General features: G+C 44.3%; 1 protein-coding gene across 1 annotated transcript; it reads right to left on the reverse strand.

Moving 5' to 3' along the window:
* Nucleotides 1-3,041: 3,041 nt before the first annotated feature.
* On the reverse strand, nucleotides 3,042-22,522 carry LOC118086782 (uncharacterized). The gene is made up of 6 exons (XM_060275992.2): nucleotides 22,244-22,522; nucleotides 17,797-17,848; nucleotides 11,821-12,008; nucleotides 9,888-10,046; nucleotides 5,162-5,272; nucleotides 3,042-4,595 (listed from the first exon to the last, which is right to left on the reverse strand). Exons 1-6 carry the CDS (start codon nucleotides 22,388-22,390, stop codon nucleotides 4,473-4,475), a joined length of 780 nt encoding a protein of 259 aa, XP_060131975.1. The 5' UTR covers nucleotides 22,391-22,522; the 3' UTR covers nucleotides 3,042-4,472.
* Nucleotides 22,523-22,728: the final 206 nt, after the last annotated feature.

Raw genomic sequence — 22,728 nt, forward strand, 5'->3', positions numbered from 1 at the left:
ACTATCAGAGTGTGCTCTGCATTTGGCAAAAATCCAGTGTCGGGCAAGTGACTTCATGCAGAGGAGAAAGGAAGAGAAGCTGGGGTTTTTACTAGCAGGCAGGAGCAGATTAACAAGTCTTGTTGCCTGTTGGGGAAGGGAGGCTGGCAGGGCAGAGACAGCAGTCATTTATTGGTCCATGCCTAAGAAAACACAGTGGCACCCAAGGATAGCTAATTCTGACACCCAGTTCCATACCCTCCAACTGCCCTGATTTTGCCAGGATCACCACAGAAACACTGTAGCCATCACGACTCCATGACTTTGTCCTGAAAGTCCCAGATCCCAGAGCGGATCATGCCACACACCAAGAGACTCCGCCTTTCCCTCAACCTGTTCTCATTCATCATTTGGCTTTCCCTGATCGCCACTGCAAGAAGCCCTCCTCCACATCCTTTGCTGCTTATTGCACTCCCATCCACCCACCTCGCCCAGTGATCCTGGAGTGTGCACTTGTGTTTTGCTGCCTGCATGTTCCCCACGCTTCCACCTCCTGGGCCTTGTCAGTATTTTGCATGGGTGCAGGCATTGCCATGGATACCAGGGGTGTTGGTGGGGGTGGGCAAAGTGGGCTGGGAGTGGGTGCACAAGTCCTTGGTCCTTTCAAGTGGGAAGTGCCAGAGTCTCATCCGTAGAAGTGTTTCCAACCTTCTTCATCCCAGGTGTACAGAGACATCATCATCCTAAGCTCAGCACCCTGTGCGGTTGAACTACCTGCACCATCCTAAATCTGGTGCTGGAGTGAAGGGGGCGGGCGGAACGAAGTATTATTGATGTAGACTAGAATGTCCCTATTTTCATCTGAGGAATGTTGGGTGGTGTGCAATTCTTTCCTGAAGTGTTTTGCTGCTAAGTCCACTTAGCAGGACTGGCCCAAGACATTTTGGCACCTGAGGTGAATGACAAAATGGCACTCCCCTCCCTGTCAGGGAAGGAGGATTGAGGAAAGATCTACATCAGGAACAAGGGGGCATGGGGTGTGGAATAAAGATCTATGTCTGGCTCTGCTGCCCCTGTGGACCCTGCTACCCCAGGTACCAAACCTTGCCTCATAGATGGAGCAGCTCTGCCCCTCAGCTCTTTGTCAGGCAAACTGGCAGCAGCTCAGATACTACATGACAGGAAATAATGAGAAAGAGATCTGTTGGGAGCTCCCTTCATGCACTGGCTTAGCAAGAGGCTTGTTGCCTATTTAAAGAGAGAAGCTGGGAAAAAGCTTTGCTATACCGTCAAAGCCATTGTTTTATACCTTGCTTTCTGGGTGACCTTTGGACAGAGTGGAGTTTCTGGCTCTTCCTGTTATGCTCAGCTATTGCTCTTATATACTTTGCAGCTAGTGTGGGTAGGTCCTAAAGTCCACTTTAACCCTTCCACTTCGAGAAAGACAACTACAGTACTGTATGATGCAGGGCTGAACAAAAGTAGCCTTGGCTCTGGCCCAAACGTAGACTTAGGGGCCTTCTCCTGCACCTTACCCCAAATGCTGTTAGGAAACATACGGTAGCATATTGAATTACCGGTACATGGAATAGCAACATAATAAATGCATTGTTTAGTTTAGTATTATTTAATGAGGATAAATGTCAGGTCATTAGATAGGCAAACCTACTTTATTGAAATGCAAAAGAAATAGCTTACAATATTAGGAAATTGCAAATCATAATAAGTTCTAATCATGTTTTTTACAGTTACTAAAATTTAAAAATTATCAAATATTTTCAGAATTCAAAAAATCATTTATTACTGCAATCAACCATTTCATACTTAAACAGTTAACCTACTTGAATTATTTCTTCCTTGCAATCATTTTGATGATTTTAACAAATCCTCAAAAAAGATTTGGGTAGTAAGTCTGCTTTTAGAGGAGAGCTTAATAACGTGGTTTAGCTTTTCTTACGTAAATAAAATTGTGTGTATATGTAATAATATTAGAGTAATTAAGGTAAAATCATCTGTGAGAAATGTGTAGGTAAGTATATTAGTTATATGAGGGTAAATGCTAGGTTGGGAGAGGGAGAGAGTAAGCTTGGAATGATTGGTGATTGGATGAGTGTGGAGTGCAGGTGGAGTGAGAGTTGTATGTAGCTGTGGAGAGTGTGTGGAGGGTAGTACGGTAGTAGAGTTGGTTTGATACAGCAGGGTCAGTATTGTTATTAGCCATCATCTTATATAAGTCAAAGTAAAAATAAGATCAGACAAAACTGAAACCATATTCTTCGATACATTAAATGATCATAAAGGCTTTTAATATTTCTCCTTTAATAAATTGATGGACTACATTAGAGGTGGGAAATATGCAGGTACAGAGTATCTGTTGTAGGAACAAAGGGAGTTTAGACATACCTGTCAGAAACGCAGCTCTGGGCCAAGGGAATGACAAAGTGGTATGGAGAGTTGAGGTGAAAATGTGGGTGGTGCCAGGAGCCACATTGCTGAGGGCACCAAGCTGGCAAAGCCTGTCTCAGGCAATGCTTTACAAATTTTGCTTTACTAAAAGTATGTTCACCTGATTAAGCCCATATGGGAATAAAAGTCTACATAAAAGTTGTGCACATTTGCATAAATTTCCCAGGCTGTTACATAAATTTGGAGTGAAATTGGCAATTTGAGGCTCCAATATCAATCTACCATAATCTAGTAGAGGTGTAGAGAAATTACTTCTAAGGGCAGTGCCGGCATGTGAATAACTAACAGAGAACCAAGTCAAAACCATAGATCAGTCAAGAAAACTGAATGGAGAAACCATACACATACCCTCCAACATTTCTCTGATGAAAATAGGGACGTCCAAAAGCTTTTACAGCTAGCTATGGCCTGTCCAGTTTACTCCAGCAGCTATTGCCTTCTCTGTGGTCTGGCCCTGCTCTCTAGGAGCCCATCCATACTGCCACTTAATCTGTATTGTTCTCCATTTGTACCATCAACAATTTTGCATGAACCATATGATGTTCTTACTGAAAAACTGACATTTTGTCTTTTTCCTCCTCTCAAATCCAATTTTTCGCTACCTGTTAAAAACGTGGAAAGGTTTTAAAAATCAAATGATTCTTGGGTAGGCACATATCCTGCTGCTCTTTGTTGTTTATCCCAGTTTTTCCCATCTTGAAACCCCTCCATGTACCTAACCCCATTCCCCACTCTCACCCATTCTGAATTTGATCTGCCTAATTATTAGTTTTTTATGTTGCTGCTGTTCACATCAGTTATCAAGAGAAGCCCCTCATGGCTTACTGTTTTCTTTCGTGGGGGGAGAGGGTTGCTGGTTTCTACAGCTTCTTTTGCATAACTCTGTAAATCTGTTGATATGTTGTTTAAAATATATATATTTAGCCTAGAAGTGAACAACTATAAATACAGTATAGGCACTGTTTTCTGGCATTCTGATGTGTTTCACTTTCTCCTTTTTCCAGCTGCTGGCATGGTTGCCACTTTTTTCTTACCTGTGGCACACAATAACTTCTGCCTATTGCCACGCTAGCCCTTATTCACCTGATTCCTGATCCCAGTGAGCATAAATGGAATAGTATGCATAATCTGCATTGTCTTAACAGAACAAATGACCTGTCTTTCTTGCAAACAGAGCCTCATTCCTAGATACTGTCATTCAAGTACTCAAGGCAAAGTACTTGCACTCCATGGGTGGGATAAGAAAAATGCAGTAGGCTACATGTGCTCTCTCTCTCTCTCTCTCTCTCTCTCTCTCTCTCTCTGTGTGTGTGTGTGTGTGTGTGTGTGTGTTTATGTGTTCCTCTCTAATAGATAATCACAGAACATTGTTTACTTTCTGCCTCCCTCTGCCAAACAGCCGACCAGCCCCTGAGGGAGGAACATAGGAATGAAGCTGCGGTATACTGTGTCCATCATGCTGAGTATTGTCCACACTGAATGGCAGAGGCTCTCTGGGTTTTCAGACTAGGGGCATTCCTATGATTCTATATTCTTGGAGGAATCAGGTTGACCATAGAACCTTCTGCATGCAAAGCAGAGGCTCTGCCGCTGAGCTGTTACAGCACTTCTCCAAATATCTGCATTAGATATAGCAAATCTCTAGCTGTGACCCTTCAAATGCTTGAAGCAGAACAGCAACCACTGGCTGTTGCTAGGTCACCCACATTTGGAAGCATCCATAACATGTGTGCAGTGGAGGCTAACTAGCACCCTTGGTACCTGTATCTTGAAAGTGTGAATAAATGAGTTAACAGATGACTTGCACTGTTAAAAAGAAATATAAGTAAGTGAGACTGCAAAAGTCACTTGGAATTAACATCATTACACAGAGTAGTTCAAAGGAAGGCTAGATGGTGAGAGTTTCAGTTGAAGATGTAATTTTTAAAGAAGTAGAAGGAAAAAAAGGCATGTCTTCTCATGTGTTTATGTTGCCTGGTAGTGAGGGGTTTCCTTCTACAGTGCAGACAAGCAGGTTGTTTGGTGTTTTACCAGGGAAGGACTTTCCCATCCAAGTTCACAAATGTGCCATGGTCTTTCTCAGAGAGAGAGGAAATGGTGTTCAGGATTTCTTGCGCACTGTAGTCCACAGTCAGTGGGGGCTGCTGCCCCTGGAAAGAGAATAGGAAAAGTGACTCACCGACTTGCAGTTAAACAGGAAAAAGATGTTATTTTACAAACAAAAATGGTAAAACTGGTTTGTCAGAATTCTTTCTATTATTATTATTAATTATTATTATTATTAATTATTATTATTATTATCATTATTATTCATTTATACCCTGCCCATCTGGCTGGGTATCTGAAAGGTATCTGAATGGCTGAGAGAGGGGCTGCCATTGTGTGAGACTCTTAATAATGGAAAGCCTTATAGTGCTAATTTGGTTAGGAAAGTAAAAGGAGTGGATGGATTTTTAAACAGAAGTTTAAAACACCCACCTACAGTAAGGAAGCAAATTCCAGAAGCACAAAAAAACTTTTAAAGGCAGCACAGACCTTATTGTTTTGCAGTTGTCTATATGTGTCAGGTCGCATGCTGACAGTTTCTAGGAACCACTGGTGAGAGTTTAGTGCAGGGTGGGGAGCAAAGGTGTACAAACTAGTCCAGAAGGAGTATGACATGTCCCCCGCCAGAGGTACTACTCCTCCCCTAACATCCCATACATGAACCACCTACCAATGAATTTCCCATGTCTGTCTGTATCCACCCAGGATGCAATGTAATGCACAGGATGTTGTCTTTGGCATACCCCAGAGACTGGCACCGGGTGAGCATGTTCAGAGCAGCCTAGGAGAGAGACATACCAGAAGCAGGTAGAAATTCAGTTCTGTCTGCATTTTGATGAGAAGCTACTCAAACCAGTACACAAACTGAAATACAAAAATCTCTAAGTTTTGTGGCTCCGTTCTCGAACCAATATGTACAAAAAGGCATACATATAGCATACATAGAAAAGTGCACATAAAATTCTTATATCTGTAAAAATAACATACATGTGTGTGATAATTTCTATTATCTAATAATTTTTATAATGGCTATAGTTTATAATTATTGTATATATTTTAAATTGTATATTGGATTGTTTGATGTATAAATGTGTGTGCTGGTCGAGAACCGTAACAATAAATTAACTAACTAACTAACTAACTAACTAACATACATACATGTGTATCAATGAACACTGCCTCAAAAATGTGTCTATTAAGAGAAATTCAGAGTGATATTTTCATGAGGATTTTTAATACGAAAAATCACATTACAGCAGAAAGGAAGATGATTGAATTTAAGGCTGGGAAAATGAGAAGCTGCAAGAAACCAGACATTTGTCCATTCCTAATTATGTATACTTTTAAAAAAATTATAAATTATCTATACCCTTTTTCAAATATAACTATTTAATTATGTCAGTTTATTTTAAAAGTATGCTATCAGTATCTTATATATATATATATATATTAAAATCTATTATTTTATGTAATATGCTTAGTAAAGGTAAAGGGACCCCTGACCATTAGGTCCAGTCATGACCGACTCTGGGGTTGCGGCGCTCATCTCGCGTTATTGGCCAAGGGAGCCGGCATACAGCTTCCAGGTCATGTGGCCAGCATGACAAAGCCGCTTCTGGCGAACCAGAGCAGCGCACGGAAACACTGTTTACCTTCCTGCTTGGAGCGGTACCTGTTTATCTACTTGCACTTTGACATGCTTTTGAACTGCTAGGCAGAGGTGTAGCGTGGGGGGGGCAGAGGGGGCAGCAGCCCCGGGCGCAACATGCAGCCCCGGGTGCAACATCTGGAGGGGCGCTGCTTGGCCCGCCTGCCTGCTGCCGCCCTGCACCTTCTGTCCGTCGCTGCCCTGCACCCAGCGCTGCCTGAGGCCGCTTCCCGCGTTCGCAGGGAGGGCGTAGTCGCCCCTTCCAGCACGCTACTGATTGGCTGCAGGAAGCGCCTCCTGCAGCCAATCAGAAGGGGCAGGAAAGAAGTCTCCGCCCAGGCGAGGGAGGGAAAGGCCGGCCGACAGGAAGAGTGACGCCACGCCACGCCGTGCCCGAGAGGACATTTCCTGGCGCGCGCCTCCATCCTGGCTCCCTTGGGGGCGACGGGACCGAGGGAGCGCCCTTCCCCGCCAGGGCCTTCGGGAGCTGCGCTGGCTCGGCTGCCTTTGTCCTCACAGAGGCTGCAATGCACGGCCTGGCGTGCACGGCGGCGGCAGCTCCATGGCCTCCCGCCCGCCAGCTGTGCGCCTCGGCTCCGGCCAGTAGCAGAGCGCGAAGCTCTTCCCGGCCCCGCATCGCGCTCCTCTTCCCTGGTATCTCCCGACCCTCTGCAGGAGACTCTCCCAAAGGGGCAGGAGGAGCAAAAGGGAGCCCAGCGCCCCACTTTCCTGGGAATGGGAGAAGAAGAGATCGCCTTCAAAGTGAGCACTTCTTCCATCTTCCATAGCTGCTCCTGAGCCGTACAGAAAAAGTCTGAATGCCAAGAAGGTTTAAAAAATGTATTCTGTGTTTTTACTTGTAACCAGGCAGTATATATTTTCTTCTGTGGCTGTTCTCCTATGACAGGGTGTTTTTATGTTAATTTGCACATGCATTTCTACCAACTATAAAAACTATTTACTGTAAGATATCATAAATACTAATGTCGATCTGATTCTCAGGGAGCTGTACCACCACAGGAGAGCTATGAGCTGCCTTGCTGAAATCTAAGTAAAAAAATTCCTTCCAGAAGCTCATACCAAAATAAAAAACTTAGCTGGTCTTTAAGGTGCTGCTGGAAGGAATTTTTTTTATTTTGTTTCAACTACGTCAGACCAACACACCTACCTACCTGAAATCTAAGGTTTGTAGGTGTACAAAAATATTTTGAAAACAGCTGCCTTGGGGTTAGAATCATAGAATCATAGAGCTGGAAGAGACCATAAGGGTCATCCAGTCCAACCCCCTGCCAAGCAGGAAACACCATCAAAGCATTCTGACAGATGGCTGTCAAGCCTCCGCTTAAAGACCTCCAAAGAAGGAGACTCCACCACACTCCTTGGCAGCAAATTCCACTGCCGAACAGCTCTTACTGTCAGGAAGTTCTTCCTAATGTTTAGGAGGAATCTTCTTTCCTGTAGCTTGAATCCATTGCTCTGTGTTCGCTTCTCTGGAGCAGCAGAAAACAACCTTTCACCCTCTTCTATATGACATCCTTTTATATATTTGAACATGGCTATCATATCGCCCCTTAACCTTCTCTTCTCCAGGCTAAACATATCCAACTCCCTAAGCTGTTCCTCATAAGGCATCGTTTCCAGGCCTTTGACCATTTTTCTTGCCCTCCTCTGGACACGTTCCAGCTTATCAGTATCCTTCTTGAACTGTGGTGCCCAGAACTGGACACAGTATTCCAGGTGAGGTCTGACCAAAGCAGAATACAGTGGTACTATTACTTCCCTTGATCTAGATGCTATACTCCTATTGATGCAGCCCAGAATTGCATTGGTTTTTTAAGCTGCTGCATCACACTGTTGACTCATGTCAAGTTTGTGGTCTACCAAGACTCCTAGATCCTTTTCACATGTACTGCTCTCAAGCAGGTTTAAGCAGAGGCTTGACAGGCATATGTCAAGAATGCTTTGATGGTGTTTCCTGCTTGGCAGGGGGTTGGACTGGATGGCCCTTGTGGTCTCTTCCAACTCTATGATTCTATGATAACCTATGCTCTCAAGTACCTAGCAGTGCACCTGCTGTGCAGGGAGGGACCTCCTGCTCTCAGTTTTCCTGCAGGGCTGGAACATGTGTATAATAGTAGCAACAGAGGCAGTGAATTATCATCACTTATCTAAAAAGATTTGAAAGGATATTTGTCAATGGGCAGCAGTGTGATCTGCAGTGGGCAAGAGTCATGAGCTACAAGGTTTTCAAAGTTCTCCAGTGGCGTCGAAACCTTAGCCAAAGTTGTTGCAGTGCCTTGCTATGCTACTGCAGTTCACCATGTGTGTGGTCTGTCCAAGGCAGAATACAGTGGTACTACTTGATTGGGATACTATATTTCTGCTGATGTAGCTTATAATAGCATTAGGGTTGTTGTTTTTGCTGCTGCTGCATCACACTGTTAACTCATCTTTATATTTGTGCAGCTAGTTATTCCTGGCTAAGTGTAGAGCCTGACATTTGTCCCTATTGAAAATCCTTTTGTTAGTTTTGGCCAAGTTCTCCAGTCTGTTAAGGTCTTCTTGATTCCCGATTCTGTCATCCGTGGCTACCCCTAACAGTTTGGTGTCATCTGCAAATTTGATGAGCATATTTTCTGTGCTGTTCATTTAAATGAATGCTCACTTGCTTTCTCTTCTCACCTCACCCCCATGCAATGACTTGAGTATCAAATTGTGTACAGGAGTTTACAGTGAGTAAAAGATCAATACATAACCATGTGGAATTATTACCACTGAGGTAGATAGGGCACTGTAGGAAGTGTGTTTAGCTTTATAATCATAGTCTTCACCAGGGTCATAGTGTGTCGGGTGCCAGGAGGGCTGGGCGAACCAGGCACCCCCAGCGTGGCCCGATGCTCCTCCCTGCCCACCAAGGGTTGCATTGGCCAGCTGCGCTCCTCTCTGCATGGCTGTGCAGGCGGCTCAGCGTGTCCTGCTTTGCTTTGGTGGGGATCCCAGTGGCCTACAACTGATGCTGTGCTTCTGGTCTTCACCTATAGTTGTACCATCTAAAAGCTTTCTGAATTAGATCCATGATGCTTATATTCCAGTTTGATGCAGAGTTAGGCATACGTAAACCCACTGGATTTATTTTTTTGTTAAAAGATTAGTTTCTGAGTGGCAGCTTTTAAGGTCAAATCAAAGGGGGGCAGGTTGGGGAGGGGGGCGTGCGCCAATCGGGGTGGGGGGTAGCAGCGGCGGAGCCGTGGGGCTTGGTGGCTGGTTGCGCACCACCAGTCATCTAATCTAGTGGAAGAGACTCGAGTGCTAAAATCCACGGGTTAGGGGGCGCAAATTACTAGTCTTGCCCCGGGTCCTGACAACCCACGCTACGCCACTGCTGCTAGGTTGGCAGGAGCTGGGACCAAGCAACGGGAGCTCACCCCGTCGCGGGTATTCGAACCGCCAACCTTCTGTTCGGCAAGCCCTAGGCTCTGTGGTTTAACCCACAGCACCACCTGCATCCCATATGTAATATGCTTAGAGATTTTTAAAAATCTATCAATCTATATTCTGTTAAATTAAATAAATAGGCCGGCATGCACTAACTCTGAACAGATGAAAGTGTCTGAATGTTACTAACAAAAATGGGTACAGTCAAGATAGGATGGATTTTCTAAGAACCTTTTCAGCACCCTAAAGTGAAATTAACTGAGAGTTACTTCCAAATTTTGGATTGCAGAGCCTACTACTGTTATCTCCATACCTTGCTACAACGGTAACCAATGATTTGCCCTTCACTCCATATAAGGACATTTTTAATGGAACCGGCTTCACTGGATACATTGATAATGGCAGCTTTGCTGCAGCTCATCCCTTTCTGGGGACTTTCCTGGGATGCCTTCTTCAGCAAGGGCAGGAATGCCTGGAGAAGGGAAGGGAAGAATGAATGTTGATTATCAGGGGCATAGCCAGGATCAAAACTGGGGGGGGGGGTGCAAGCCATGGTCGTTCAGGGGCGAGACCAAGGCACGGAAGGGGAGGGGCTTAATGCTCTGTTGTCGGCTTTCTAGTAGCATCTACCATGACCCACTATGGGTAACAGGATGCTGGACTAAAATAATAGTTGGGAGGGTCCCCAAGCGCCATCTAGTCTGACCCCCTGCAATGTTGAAATCACAGCTAAAAACAGATGGCCACCCAACCTCTGTGTAAAAACCTCTTAAAGAAGGAGAATCCACTGCCTTTCTTCTAACTTGAAGCCATTGGTTTTGGTTCTGGAACAGCAGAAAACAAGCTTGCTCTATCTTCCATGTGACAGCCCTTCAGATATTTGAAGATGGCTATCATATCACTGCACAGTCTACTCTTCTCCCAGCTAAACAGGCATATGATGCCCCCAACGTAAGGCTTGGTTTTCAGACCCAATGGGCTCTGTTCTGAGTAGGGTTCTGTTGTGTTCTTATGATATGAAATGCAACAGAACAATAAAACGAAATGACCTCTTAAATAAAGGAAGCAAAAGAACTCTGGTAGGATAATTTCAGACAATGACAGAGGAAGACCAGAGAGAAAATGTTACTATAACAACAACAATAATAATAAAATATTATTTAAAGGTTTTAAAATGAACCATTTTTGTCATACAAGAAGAAAAGGATGAAACTTAGCATGTAGGGGGAAATACAGAACTTGGGCAAATTTATCAGTATGGTGGAGAAACAAACAAACAAATGGAACCAAAGCAGAGGAACGTAAGAAGTGAAGGGGGTGTTCTTCTCCAGCAAAGATAAAATGACAGGACCCCAACTTTCAGTATTAGTTTCCGATTTAGGACTATGTGTGTGCCTGCCTTAGTGTGTGCCTGCCTTAATGACATTGCAATTAATTTAAATGTTAAGCACCTTGAGACTGGTTGGATCAGATGACCTTTGAGGGGTCCCTTCTAGCCCTCTACATCTCTATGGTTCCTTTGTTGTTTAGTCGTTTAGTCGTGTCCAACTCTTCGTGACCCCCATGGACCATGCAGAGTATTATGTTTGGCCATACCCAAAGGTTTCATATGGATGTTAAATAACTCTGGAGACATGTAGTGGCCTGCAGCACTCCATAGCTCAAGAATAATGAGATAAGACTGCAACTACTGCAGAATAGTGCTGCTGATACCAATCTCTTATAGACTGTCTATGGTCATGAGAGATCAAGCAAGAGCAGCAGGGTTGCACTCTCTTTGTCCCTCTACTGATAACCAAGGATGATTCAGTCCCAAATCAAGTTCTGAACCTGGATTGGAGTGGGTCTAGATAATTACATACACGCTCAGTGTATATATATAGCCTTAGCCTCAGTGAGAAGGTTAGTGTATCTCCAGTTCAACGTTCTCACTGTGAGGACAAACATAAGCCCAGGAGTTACATGCAGTGGCATGCCAAAGTTCTCTTGCAGCTTACCCAGACAAAAGCTCCATCTGTCCATCAGGTGAAACCTTCTCTTATCACTTTACTTCCATAACCGCAAATACCACATCAGTTAAATTTTGGTGTGTCATGCAGCTATAAAAAGTTTCTGCTGTTCATAATGCAAAAGGGACACAAACCCATCACCCAACAACCAGAAAGCAACGGCATCATGACTTTCCAAAGTCAAGGGCTCTGCAACATGCCAAAAAGTTTATGTAACAAAGAGACAAAGAGTCTTACCTGAGTCACCAACATGCTACCAATCACATTGGTTTTGTATACCTCAGCCATACTCTCTGGTGTCTCTGTTTCCAGAGTTCTTAGCTTTGCAATCCCAGCATTGTTTATCAGAAGATTTAGCCCAGCTCCCTTCAACCCCTCTGTGACTCGAGTTGCAGCAGCCTTGACACTAGATGGCTCGGAAGTATCTATAGTAGCAAAAAATATTTTAAAGGAAATGAAAGTGAATGAAGATCTAACCCTGCAGACCTCACCAGCACTGCTATTGCTCTGTACCTGCACTCTTCTTGCTCTGGAAATCCAGAGCACTATGGATCAATTTACTTGGCACATTTTTATGCATACATGCCATATATATTACGTATAGCAGGTAAAAGGGACGCAATGGACAAGCACATAGAATCATAGAATCATAGAGTTGGAAGAGACCACAAGGGCCATCCAGTCCAACCCCCTGCCAAGCAGGAAACACCATCAAAGCATTCTTGACATATGCCTGTCAAGCCTCTGCTTAAAGACCTCCAGAGAAGGAGACTCCACCACACTCCTTGGTAGCAAATTCCACTGCCGAACAGCTCTTACTGTCAGGAAGTTCTTCCTAAGGTTTAGGTGGAATCTTCTTTCTTGTAGTTTGAATCCACTGCTCCGTGTCCGCTTCTCTGGAGCAGCAGAAAACAACCTTTCTCCCTCCTCTATATGGCATCCTTTTATATATTTGAACATGGTCATCATATCACCCCTTAACCTTCTCTTCTCCAGGCTAAACATACCCAGCTCCCTAAGCCATTCCTCATAAGGCCATGTTCAAATATATGAAAGGGTGTCATATGGAGGAGGGAGAAAGATTGTTTTCTGCTGCTCCAGAGACACGGAGCAATGGATTCAAACTTCAAGAAAGAAGATTCCACCTAAACATTAGGAAGAACTTCCTGACAGTAAGAGCTGTTCGGCAGTGGAATTTGCTACCAAGGAGTGTGGTGGAGTCTCCTTCTCTGGAGGTCTTTAAGCAGAGGCTTGACAGGCATATGTCAAGAATGCTTTGATGGTGTTTCCTGCTTGGCAGGGGGTTGGACTGGATGGCCCTTGTGGTCTCTTCCAACTCTATGATTCTATGATTCTAAGGCATCGTTTCCAGGCCTTTGACCATTTTGGTTGCCCTCTTCTGGACACGTTCCAGCTTGTCAGTATCCTTCTTGAACTGTGGTGCCCAGAACTGGACACAGTACTCCAGGTGAGGTCTGACCAGAGCAGAATACATTGGTACTATTACTTCCCTTGATCTAGATGCTATACTCCTATTGATGCAGCCCAGAATTGCATTGGCTTTTTTAGCTGCTGCATCACACTGCTGACTCATGTCAAGTTTGTGGTCTACCAAGACTCCTAGATCCTTTTCACATGTACTGCTCTCAAGCCAGGTGTCTCCCATCCTGTATTTGTGCCTTTCATTTGTTTTGCCCAAGTGTAGTACTTTACATTTCTCCTTGTTAAAATTCATATTGTTTGCTTTGACCCAGTTGTCTAATCTGTTAAGGTCATTTTGAAGTGTGATCCTGTCCTCTGGGGTATTAGCCACCCCTCCCAATTTGGTGTCATCTGCAAACTTGCTCAGGATGCCCTCAAGCCCATCATCCAAGTCATTGATAAAGATGTTGAACAAGACTGGGCCCAAGACAGAACCCTGTGGCACCCCACTAGTCACTACTCTCCAGGATGAGGAGGAGCCATTGATGAGCACCCTTTGGGTTCGGTCAGTAAGCCAGTTACAAATCCACTGAATGGTAGCATTGTCTAGCCCACATTTTACCCGCTTCTTTACAAGAATATCATGGGGCACCTTGTCAAAGGCCTTGCTGAAATCAAGATAGGCAACATCCACAGCATTCCCTTCATCTACCAGGCTTGTAATTCTGTCAAAAAATGAGATCAGATTAGTCTGACATGACTTATTTTTCAGAAACCCATGCTGACTTTTAGTGATCACAGTGTTTCTTTCTATGTGCTCACAGACCGTTTGCTTAATGATCTGCTCTAGAATCTTTCCTGGTATTGATGTCAGGCTGACTGGGCGGTAATTGTTTGGGTCCTAGTCTTAGTATGCTTGGTTGCTCCTTTCTGCTGAATAATAAACTCCAGAAGAGCATGATCACTCCCACCTAATGATCCTGCCACTTCTACCCCACTAACCAGGTCATCACTATTGGTTAGGACCAGATCTAAAATGGCTGATCCTCTTGTTGCTTCTCCCACTTTCTGGACAATGAAATTGTCTGCAAGACCAGTGAGGAATCTGTTCGACCTTATGCTCTTGGCTGAGTTTGACATCCAACAAATATCAGGATAGTTGAAATCCCCCATTACTACTATCTCACTTCCTTTAGAATGCTTGGTCATCTGTTCCAGGAAGGCATCATCTGTGTCCTCAGTTTGGCTTGGGGATCTATAGTAAACTCCCACAATGAGATCACTGTTATTTTTCTCTCCCTTAATTTTGACCCAGATACTCTCAATTTGGCTTTGAAGTTTTAAATCCTGGATCTCTTCACAGGTATACACATCCCTGACATATAACGCTACTCCTCCTCCTTTCCTGTTTGGTCTATTTCTCTGAAATAGATTGTATCCCTCTATTACTACATTCCAATCATGAGACGCATCCCACCAGGTTTAAGTGATGCCTATTATGTCGTATTTATTTTGCTGTACCAAGAGCTCAAGTTCATTTTGTTTATTTCCCATGCTCTGTGCATTAGTATACAGACATTGAAGACCATTGAGCATTCCCCCATGTCTCTTATTTAAGGATATTTTCCTCCCACCACTAGGTCTGCGTGCTGTTTGCTCCATTTGGTCCTTGACATTTGGATGATCATCTTCAGCACTTGACAGACTCCTGCCTTCAGGACCACTGTCTCCTCCCCCACATAAGTCAGTTTAAAGCCCTCCTGATGAGGTTTTTGAGTTTCATGGCAAAAACATTCCTCCCAACCTTTGTGAGGTGCAGCCCATCACTTGCCAGAGGTCCATCTTCAAGAAACTGCAGACCATGATCTAAGAATCCAAACCGTTCCTGTCTGCACCATTTGCGAAGCCAGTTGTTCACTTCCCCTATTTTCCCCTCTCTCCCTGGGCCATGTCGTTCAACTGGGAGGACAGATGAGATGACAATTTTTGCATTTAATTGCTTCAACTTCCTGCCCAGAGCCTCATAATCACTTTTGATCTTCTGGAGGCTATGCCTTGCAGTGTCATTGGTTCCCACATGGACCAAAAGGAAGGGGTATTTGTCAGTGGGTTTTATGATTCCTTGAAGCCGTTCTGTTACATCTTTGATCTTGGCCCCAGGGAGACAGCACACCTCTCAAGACATCTTGTCAGGCCCACAGATCACTGTTTCTGTACCCCTCAGTAGGGAATCCCCTATCACCACTACACGCCTCTTCATAGGCTTGGTTGGGATTCTTCAATGTGCTGTCCCTTCCAAGGTTACCTGCATATTCCTGGAGGACTGACTTTGCTGCTCGTCTTCATATTCCTGATCAACTATGATGAGGGAGAAATCTTCAAATGGAGTCTGTTCCTCGTCTTCCATGTTAAGGGAGAGCACTTCAAAGCAATTGTGTAGTTCTAAACACTCAGAGAGATCCCTCTGTTTGCCAGAACTGTACAGGTATCCCACAGAAAAGGCAGCAAGGTGTCATGAGCTCTGCAGCACCTTGGGTTCAAGCTTGGGACAGCAAGCCCTGACACAAGGGGACGAAGAAAAATTGGAGGGGCTGTATTGTGGGGTCTTGGGTTAGAGGAGAGGATATTTCCCCTTTCTACCCCAGTGTCAGGTGCTTCAGAAGGGGAAGCAGGGGTGCTGGCTCTCCTTCCTGACCTTGCTTCCCAGTTGAGCCTGGGGAGGGTTGTTAGCCACCAAGACAGATGAAGCAGCAGTTGAACAGGAGCATGCAGTATGGTTGCCTAGAACCAGGTGCCACCTTTGTAGACAGGAGCATACTCACCCAGCCAAATTAAACACATGGTTGCAAACCCAACATTCCATCAAGGCAAGCAAGTCTCATGAGTAAATGCACCACACTTAGCCTTTAAAAGCTTGGTAGGTGGGACATGGAAACTTGTTGGGACATCTTCATCACTCCTGTCCAATTCTGAATTTATTTTGTTGTTCCTGAACTTCTGAACTCCTGAGTAATTTTTCTGCTGCTGAGCCTGCACCATTATTTACCTGAATAAATGTATTTCTTACTTTTAAGTAACAATTTTTGTCTGCCTGTGTTGGACAGAAATAGTACCACAGATAGCTCTGGGTGACCTACTTGCTCAGGTGAAGGTTAGGACCAGACCGAAACCTTTTAAATCTTGACCTCCAGGCTACCTTTTCTAGCCTCCACCCCATTGTGAACAACTTCAGAGCCTTAAAGGGCTATCATTCTAACCTGAAGATGGACACTTCTCTTGTGTTCCATAGCCTTTCCTTCCTCCTGGTGCACTGCTGGACCAGCAAAGTGTGGTGGGAGGCATTTGGCTCCTCAGACTTGGGGGAAGACACTCATAAGTGCCCTGGCTTTAGGCACAATGCTCCCCTGGTCCCCAACAAGCCCCTCAGAGTCTTGAACTTTGTCTAGTTTCTTAGCTGCTATCTCTGCAGCCTCCCAACCTGTGTCTGGCTTACTACTAGATTCAGGTGTCATGACATTAGCTGTTTTTGTAGGTGTTGCTATACTTGTGAAAGTGAAAAAAAAGTCTAATTTCCCTGTTTTTCAATTTTTTCTTATTTTTAACTGACACCCAGCATTCCACAACTACAGTCCTCACTGGGTGATTGGGCTTTTCCTTTTTTATATATATAATTAAAAATATATATTTGTTGTTCTGAGAAACTCTCAATGTTGGATTGAGAATGCTCAAGGCCAGGCTTTGACTATACAGCTGCCAGTACTCATTGCCTGTGTTTGTTCTATTACATTACCTATTTACTCTCTATGCATGCCAGTTGCTGCAACATACTGAATTCATACCAAATAGAGGAACTTACTCTCTCTCTCTTTTTTAAATCTACCTGGCAGAATATTACCTTTTTTGCTTTGGTCCTGGATCCAACACTTTTTTTGAGTTCTTGTATTCTAAAGTTGATTTGAGAAGGCATTTACTGTGGCATTAGAACTCCTCATACATGCAATTTTTCCCGGAAATTTCTACATGACATTGTTGGCATCAGAATGCCAGTCTGTATCTCCCCCTCTCCCCTTGCTACTACCCAATTTAGTCTAGATTTCCCCCTTTCTGGGGAAAATCCAAGTAGTTAAGCAAACAAACAAACAAACCATACTTATTTCAGCCAACAACCTGTTTGTGACATCTAAATAACTTGTCACAGGCGCGGTAGCGGCTACTCTAGAGTAACGACTCCTCAAAGCGTTGTCTTTTCATGCTTTTATTCAGTGCTGATTATTTACAGTGCGGAACAGTGCTATGTACATGTTGTCAGTCAGGGGTCAGAACCTCCAAATGGAGGTTCGCGCGTTTTCTTCCAGCAAAGTAGTCTAGGGATACTGAATCTCCGCCCCCGCCGTTTCCTGCGCAATTCCGGGGTCGGCGGGATCGGCCTTCTTCCCTTGCCTCCCGCTTCCCTTCCCAAACTAAGCATGGGCTCCGCTACCTTGCCTGAGCCTCGGTCACCACTTCCTGAGTCGCCGCTGGAGGTATCCCCCTCCCCACTTGCACTAGCGCTGGGCGACGAGCTGGTACTTAAGATGGGAGGGACCTGCCTGTAACTTCTGTCCCTCACATAACTGATTTGCAGTATTGAGCCCCCATCTAGAAGCTCCCTAAGTGAGCTCACTGGAGAAACAATACACATGTAACCTGCAAAATACCTTGAATGAGATGGCCTTGAATTCTAGCTATAGTAGACAGTAATTTAGGATTAGGGAATTTAAGGTGGGGTGGGTGGAGAGAGCAGGCACTTACCCAGTGCAAGAATCTCTACTCCCTGGTGCTTAGCAGCCAAATTCTTCAATTCCTGAAATATTAAAAAAAAGGAGAGAGAGAATAGAACTGCATGTCCTGAATACGGGATTACAGTGGTACCTCGGGTTACAAACACCTTAGGTTACAAACATTTTGGGTTACAGACGCTGCTAACCCGGATGTAGTACCTTGGGTTAAGAACTTTACCTCAGGATGAGAGCAGAAATCTCGTGCTGGCGGTGTGGTGGCAGCAGGAGGCCCCATTAGCTAAAGTGGTACCTCAGGTTAATAACAGTTTCAGGTTAAGAACGGACCTCCGGAACAAATTAAGTTCATAACCAGAGGTACCACTGTATTTGAGACAGGATAGGAAGAGGAGGTTGCTTTCCCATTAGGCATTCATGTTGTTACCATGTTTCTTCCTTCTGTGTGACACCAAAGAACAGATATTTGGGGGTCAAACCCAAAGTCACGATAAACCAGAGGAGCAACTGGAGCAGTAAGAGTAATCCAATAAATGGGTGATTGTCATATCAGATTTATTTATTTGTCCCCAGCCATTAGATCATTAGAAAACAAAGGCAAGGTAGCAGAAATAGAAACAGTGGAAGCAAATCAACTACAAAATAAACACACTTAGAATGCTGAATTTCCTGGACATATCACAACATACCCCTATAACAAAGGAAATGTTTCTTCTCTTTACAAACAGTGAAATGAAATATAAAAATGAATGAAATAATATGAATTTATGCAAATCTGAACAGAATTACCGTAGGTGTAACCAGAATAAAAAAAGCCTAAAACTAACTTAGAATTCTGATTCTCCCTCACACAACTTTTCTTAAGAAATAATTTTCTTTTGTTGCAGCTGGGGCAAATGAAGGTGTCCTGTTTTGCGGATGCAGGTATACCATGAATGTTTCTTCTTTCTGCTGAAATAAATTTTGTTAGGTCTTATATATGTACAGTATATAATAAATGTTCATAAATGTAGCAAGCAAACACGTACAGGAAGACAGTCCTGAAGCCATTTTGACTCTCCCAAACTGACCAAATGTTTCCCTGAAAGGAGGGAGGAAATGAAAAACTTCCCCATTGTCTCTGTGCACACAGATTCTGCCTTAAGGACACATTTAAGGTGTGAATGGGGTGAGTCTGGGACCTGTGACCTGGATTCCGGAATTGAGTAGTTATAATAACAAAAGAGTGGCTAGGCCCCAGATAATGCAAGCAGGTAACCTGCCAGACAGGGGATAAACAACGGACTCAGATTTCTCTCATAGACCGCTCTTTTCTGTGCTGAATGTATGATGTTTCTGGGGGTGGTCTTCTTAGTATTTTTAAGTGTCAGGTGTAACTTCAGCCTGAACACAGCAGAGTTTGCGCAGGTTTTTCCGGAAGCTTCTGGCGGTAACTTAAATGACTAGACGTCTGGACGCAGAATAACTATATACAGGATTTATTAAATAAAAGAAATCCAGAGTTTCTATGTACAACTTTAGAACTCAAAAACAAAGTAAAATTAATCCTTTCCTCTCTGTCTCTGTCTCTGTCTCTGTCTCTCTCACAACCGATACAGCACCTTTCCTCCTACACTCACCACACCGCCTACTGTGCTAGCTTTCTCTGATAACAGAACTCAGTGCTGATCATCAACCAATGAGAGAGCTGTTACTATGGTAAAGGTAAAGGTAAAGGGACCCCTGACCATTAGGTCCAGTCGTGACCGACTCTGGGGTTGCGCGCTCATCTCGCATTATTGGCCGAGGGAGCCGGCGTATAGCTTCCAGGTCATGTGGCCAGCATGACAAAGCCGCTTCTGGCAAACCAGAGCAGCACATGGAAACGCCGTTTACCTTCCCGCTGTAGCGGTTCCTATTTATCTACTTGCATTTTGACGTGCTATCGAACTGCTAGGTTGGCAGGAGCTGGGACCAAGCAACGGGAGCTCACCCCGTCACAGGGATTCGAACCGCCGACCTTCTGATCAGCAAGCCTTAGGCTCAGTGGTTTAACCACAGCGCCACCTGGGTCCCTATAGTTACTATGGTAGAAGCAGACTTTGGCTTTCTGCCCAGTGTTAATTGCTAGAAGAAAGAAGCTGATCCTTTCTTTTGCCCGTATGCACTTTGCAAAACCCGAACAGGTCTTGGACTCCAGGGTGGGCAATTTTAAATGTCTATATAAGGGCAGGCACGCCTTTGTTCTAGGTCCTCCTCTTTCCTCCTGCCTGGGAGAGGAGCACCATGTTGCAACAGTTCAATAAAGATCAAGCTTACTAACTGCTTTGCTTCTCAATATTCTCTGTTTGGCCTCTGTTATTCTCGATGGAGAACCTACAAAGCACTCTACAAGAGCTCTTGTGTACCCCATAAGGGAATAAGGGCAGGTTTTGTTTATTGCACTGCATTCCTCTCAGCAGCCATTCCTCCTCTGGTCACTGCAGTAGCTACACAACCTGTTTCCAAGGGATTCTCTCACGCAGCAGGGTTAATATTGCCAGCCTTCAATGTCACGTTTGCAGACAACTCTGTTATGCAGAGTTGATCTGCCAATGGGCCAGTGAGCTTCATATTTTTAAAGCAATATTTATCACCCATAGCAATGCTAACCATTTGCAACACTCCCTAAGTGCACCAGTGCTGTAGTTACGGAATTCATGACTGCATAATATATGGATCGTTTAATGGTCTTAAGTTTTTCTTGTCACAAACAGCATGCACTCAATCATTTGGCAGGGCAGCACTATTGTCTTTCCCCATTTTATTGATCAACTTTCTTGTTTTCCTCACACTACTTATATACAAACGTATATATATATATAAAATTGTCTAGCAATTTCCAAACTCAAACTTTTTGCATACAGTTCTGAGAAACCAGATTTCTCCACTAGAGATAAAACAAACCTCCCCCAAGTTGGCATTTGGGTTTATTGCAGGCTCTGGTACCAGTGTCCTGCTGCCACATACACCCGGACAACACCATTACTGGCCCCAACAACATCCAACATACCATCTCAGGACTATTTAATTGCTCATCTTCTAACATTGTGTATGCCATCAAATGCCAACAGTGCCCTTCAGCTCTCTATGTTGGACAAACAGGCCAAACCCTACGCAAAAGGATAAAAAGGTAAAGGGACCCCTGACCATTAGGTCCAGTCGTGACCGACTCTGGGGTTGTGCGCTCATCTCGCATTATTGGCCGAGGGAGCCGGCGTATAGCTTCCAGGTCATGTGGCCAGCATGACAAAGCCGCTTCTGGCAAACCAGAGCAGCACATGGAAACGCCGTTTACCTTCCCGCTGTAGCGGTTCCTATTTATCTACTTGCATTTTGACGTGCTTTTGAACTGCTAGGTTGGAAAGGATAAATGGACACAAATCTGACATCAGGACCCACAAGACAGAGAAACCAGTAGGAGAACACTTCAATCTCCCAGGACATTCTATACAAGATCTCAAAGCAGCTGTTTTATTACAGGAAAATTTCAGAAACAGACTGGAAAGAGAAGTTGCTGAATTGCAACTCATTAGCAAGCTTAAAACCATGGAGCCACCTGGAATGAACATAGGATTCTTATCTCATTATACATGATCAAGCTTTCCTTAGCACCTCAGCCCTTGCTTCCCCCCCCCCCGCAAGACCGATTGCAGTCATTAAGTCGTTAACAGTCATCAACAGGTTTACCACTCCTATCAGCCCATCACCCATTCCCATCACCCCCACCCCCCAACCTCTGAATATACATAAGGGTCGGGTGGCTTCTGTTTCAATGTATCTGATGATGTGTGCATGCACACGAAAGCTCATATCAAAATAAAAACTTGGTTGGTCTTTAAGGTGCTACTGAAGGATTTTTTTTTGTTGTTGTTTTGACTCAGACCAACATGGCTACCTACCTGTAACTAGAAATAAATGCAGTTTTTGATGATATTCTAATCTTCCGAGTTTCACCTGTATATGGACTCGCAAAGCAAATCAGTTTCCTGGCACTCTTGTTTCAATACAAATTCTTATTTTTAGCGCTATTCTAATCCTAAGCAATTTGACCCAGAAAAATAATAATCACTCTGCTCAATGTAACTGACTCCTTAGTAATATTCATCCCATGCTATGCATTTCAGAAGCTTTGAATCTGAGTTACCTCCAACACTGACTCACCAGGATATTTACTTCTCTGTTTAAATGCTCTTCAGCTGGGAGTAATTAACTTCTTTCCAGCTTTTCATTTCTAACTCTGCACAGAAAAATTTCAGCAAGGGCACCCCAAAAGGGAGAAACAACCTGTGCTTGAGCAGACATGCAAACTATCTCCAAGCCACTTCACCTACCCCAGGGATGTGAAACTTAAAAAGCCTTGTGAGGCACCTCTACTGACCAGGGCACAATCTCCTCCTTGGCATCAAAGGGAAACCCACCCTAAGTTCCACCCTGGAGCTCACCTGGGCACGTGGTCCCTCTGGGTCCCGGCAGGTGGCAAAGATCCATTCTGGCCGGTTGCTTTTCCCAACCAGCTGTTTGACCAGCTCAAAGCCAATACCCCGATTGGACCCAGTCACCAGGACACTGCGTGCATTCAGCACAGCCATCTCTCTTCCTAGTCTGTGCCAAACTGACTAAGGCCTTTGCCAGGCCAACCCAAAGGCTAAATCTAGCCCTCAGATTCTCCAACCAGGATTATATAACTTTCTTGTCTCTTGTATTGGTCCATGTTCTGCATTTCGCAACAGTGCAATGTGTCAGAGACTGGAATGAAGAGGAACTGGAAGAGGAGGAATGGTGGAGATTGTCCCCCGTTTTTACTGTAGTTGCCAGGGAAGAGGGAGGCAGCATTGAATTACAGCAGAACTATGAGGTAGATAACAGTTTAGAGACAGGCAAACAGCCAAGTTATGAGGTGTTAGGGGAAGGATATGGGAGGCAGAGC

Source organism: Zootoca vivipara, chromosome 6 (assembly GCF_965207765.1).
Source record: "Zootoca vivipara chromosome 6, rZooViv2.hap1.1, whole genome shotgun sequence".
NCBI lineage: Eukaryota > Metazoa > Chordata > Lepidosauria > Squamata > Lacertidae > Zootoca > Zootoca vivipara.

Coding starts and splice junctions, on each gene's coding strand:
- LOC118086782 (XM_060275992.2), bottom strand. CDS start 22,390: ATGGCTGTGCTGAATGCACGCAGTGTCCTGGTGACTGGGTCCAATCGG. Junction 17,849..22,243: donor CAGAGGGACCACGTGCCCAG/GTGAGCTCCAGG, acceptor TTAATATTTCAG/GAATTGAAGAATTTGGCTGC. Junction 10,047..11,820: donor GTAGCATGTTGGTGACTCAG/GTAAGACTCTTT, acceptor TCCCTTCTCCAG/GCATTCCTGCCCTTGCTGAA.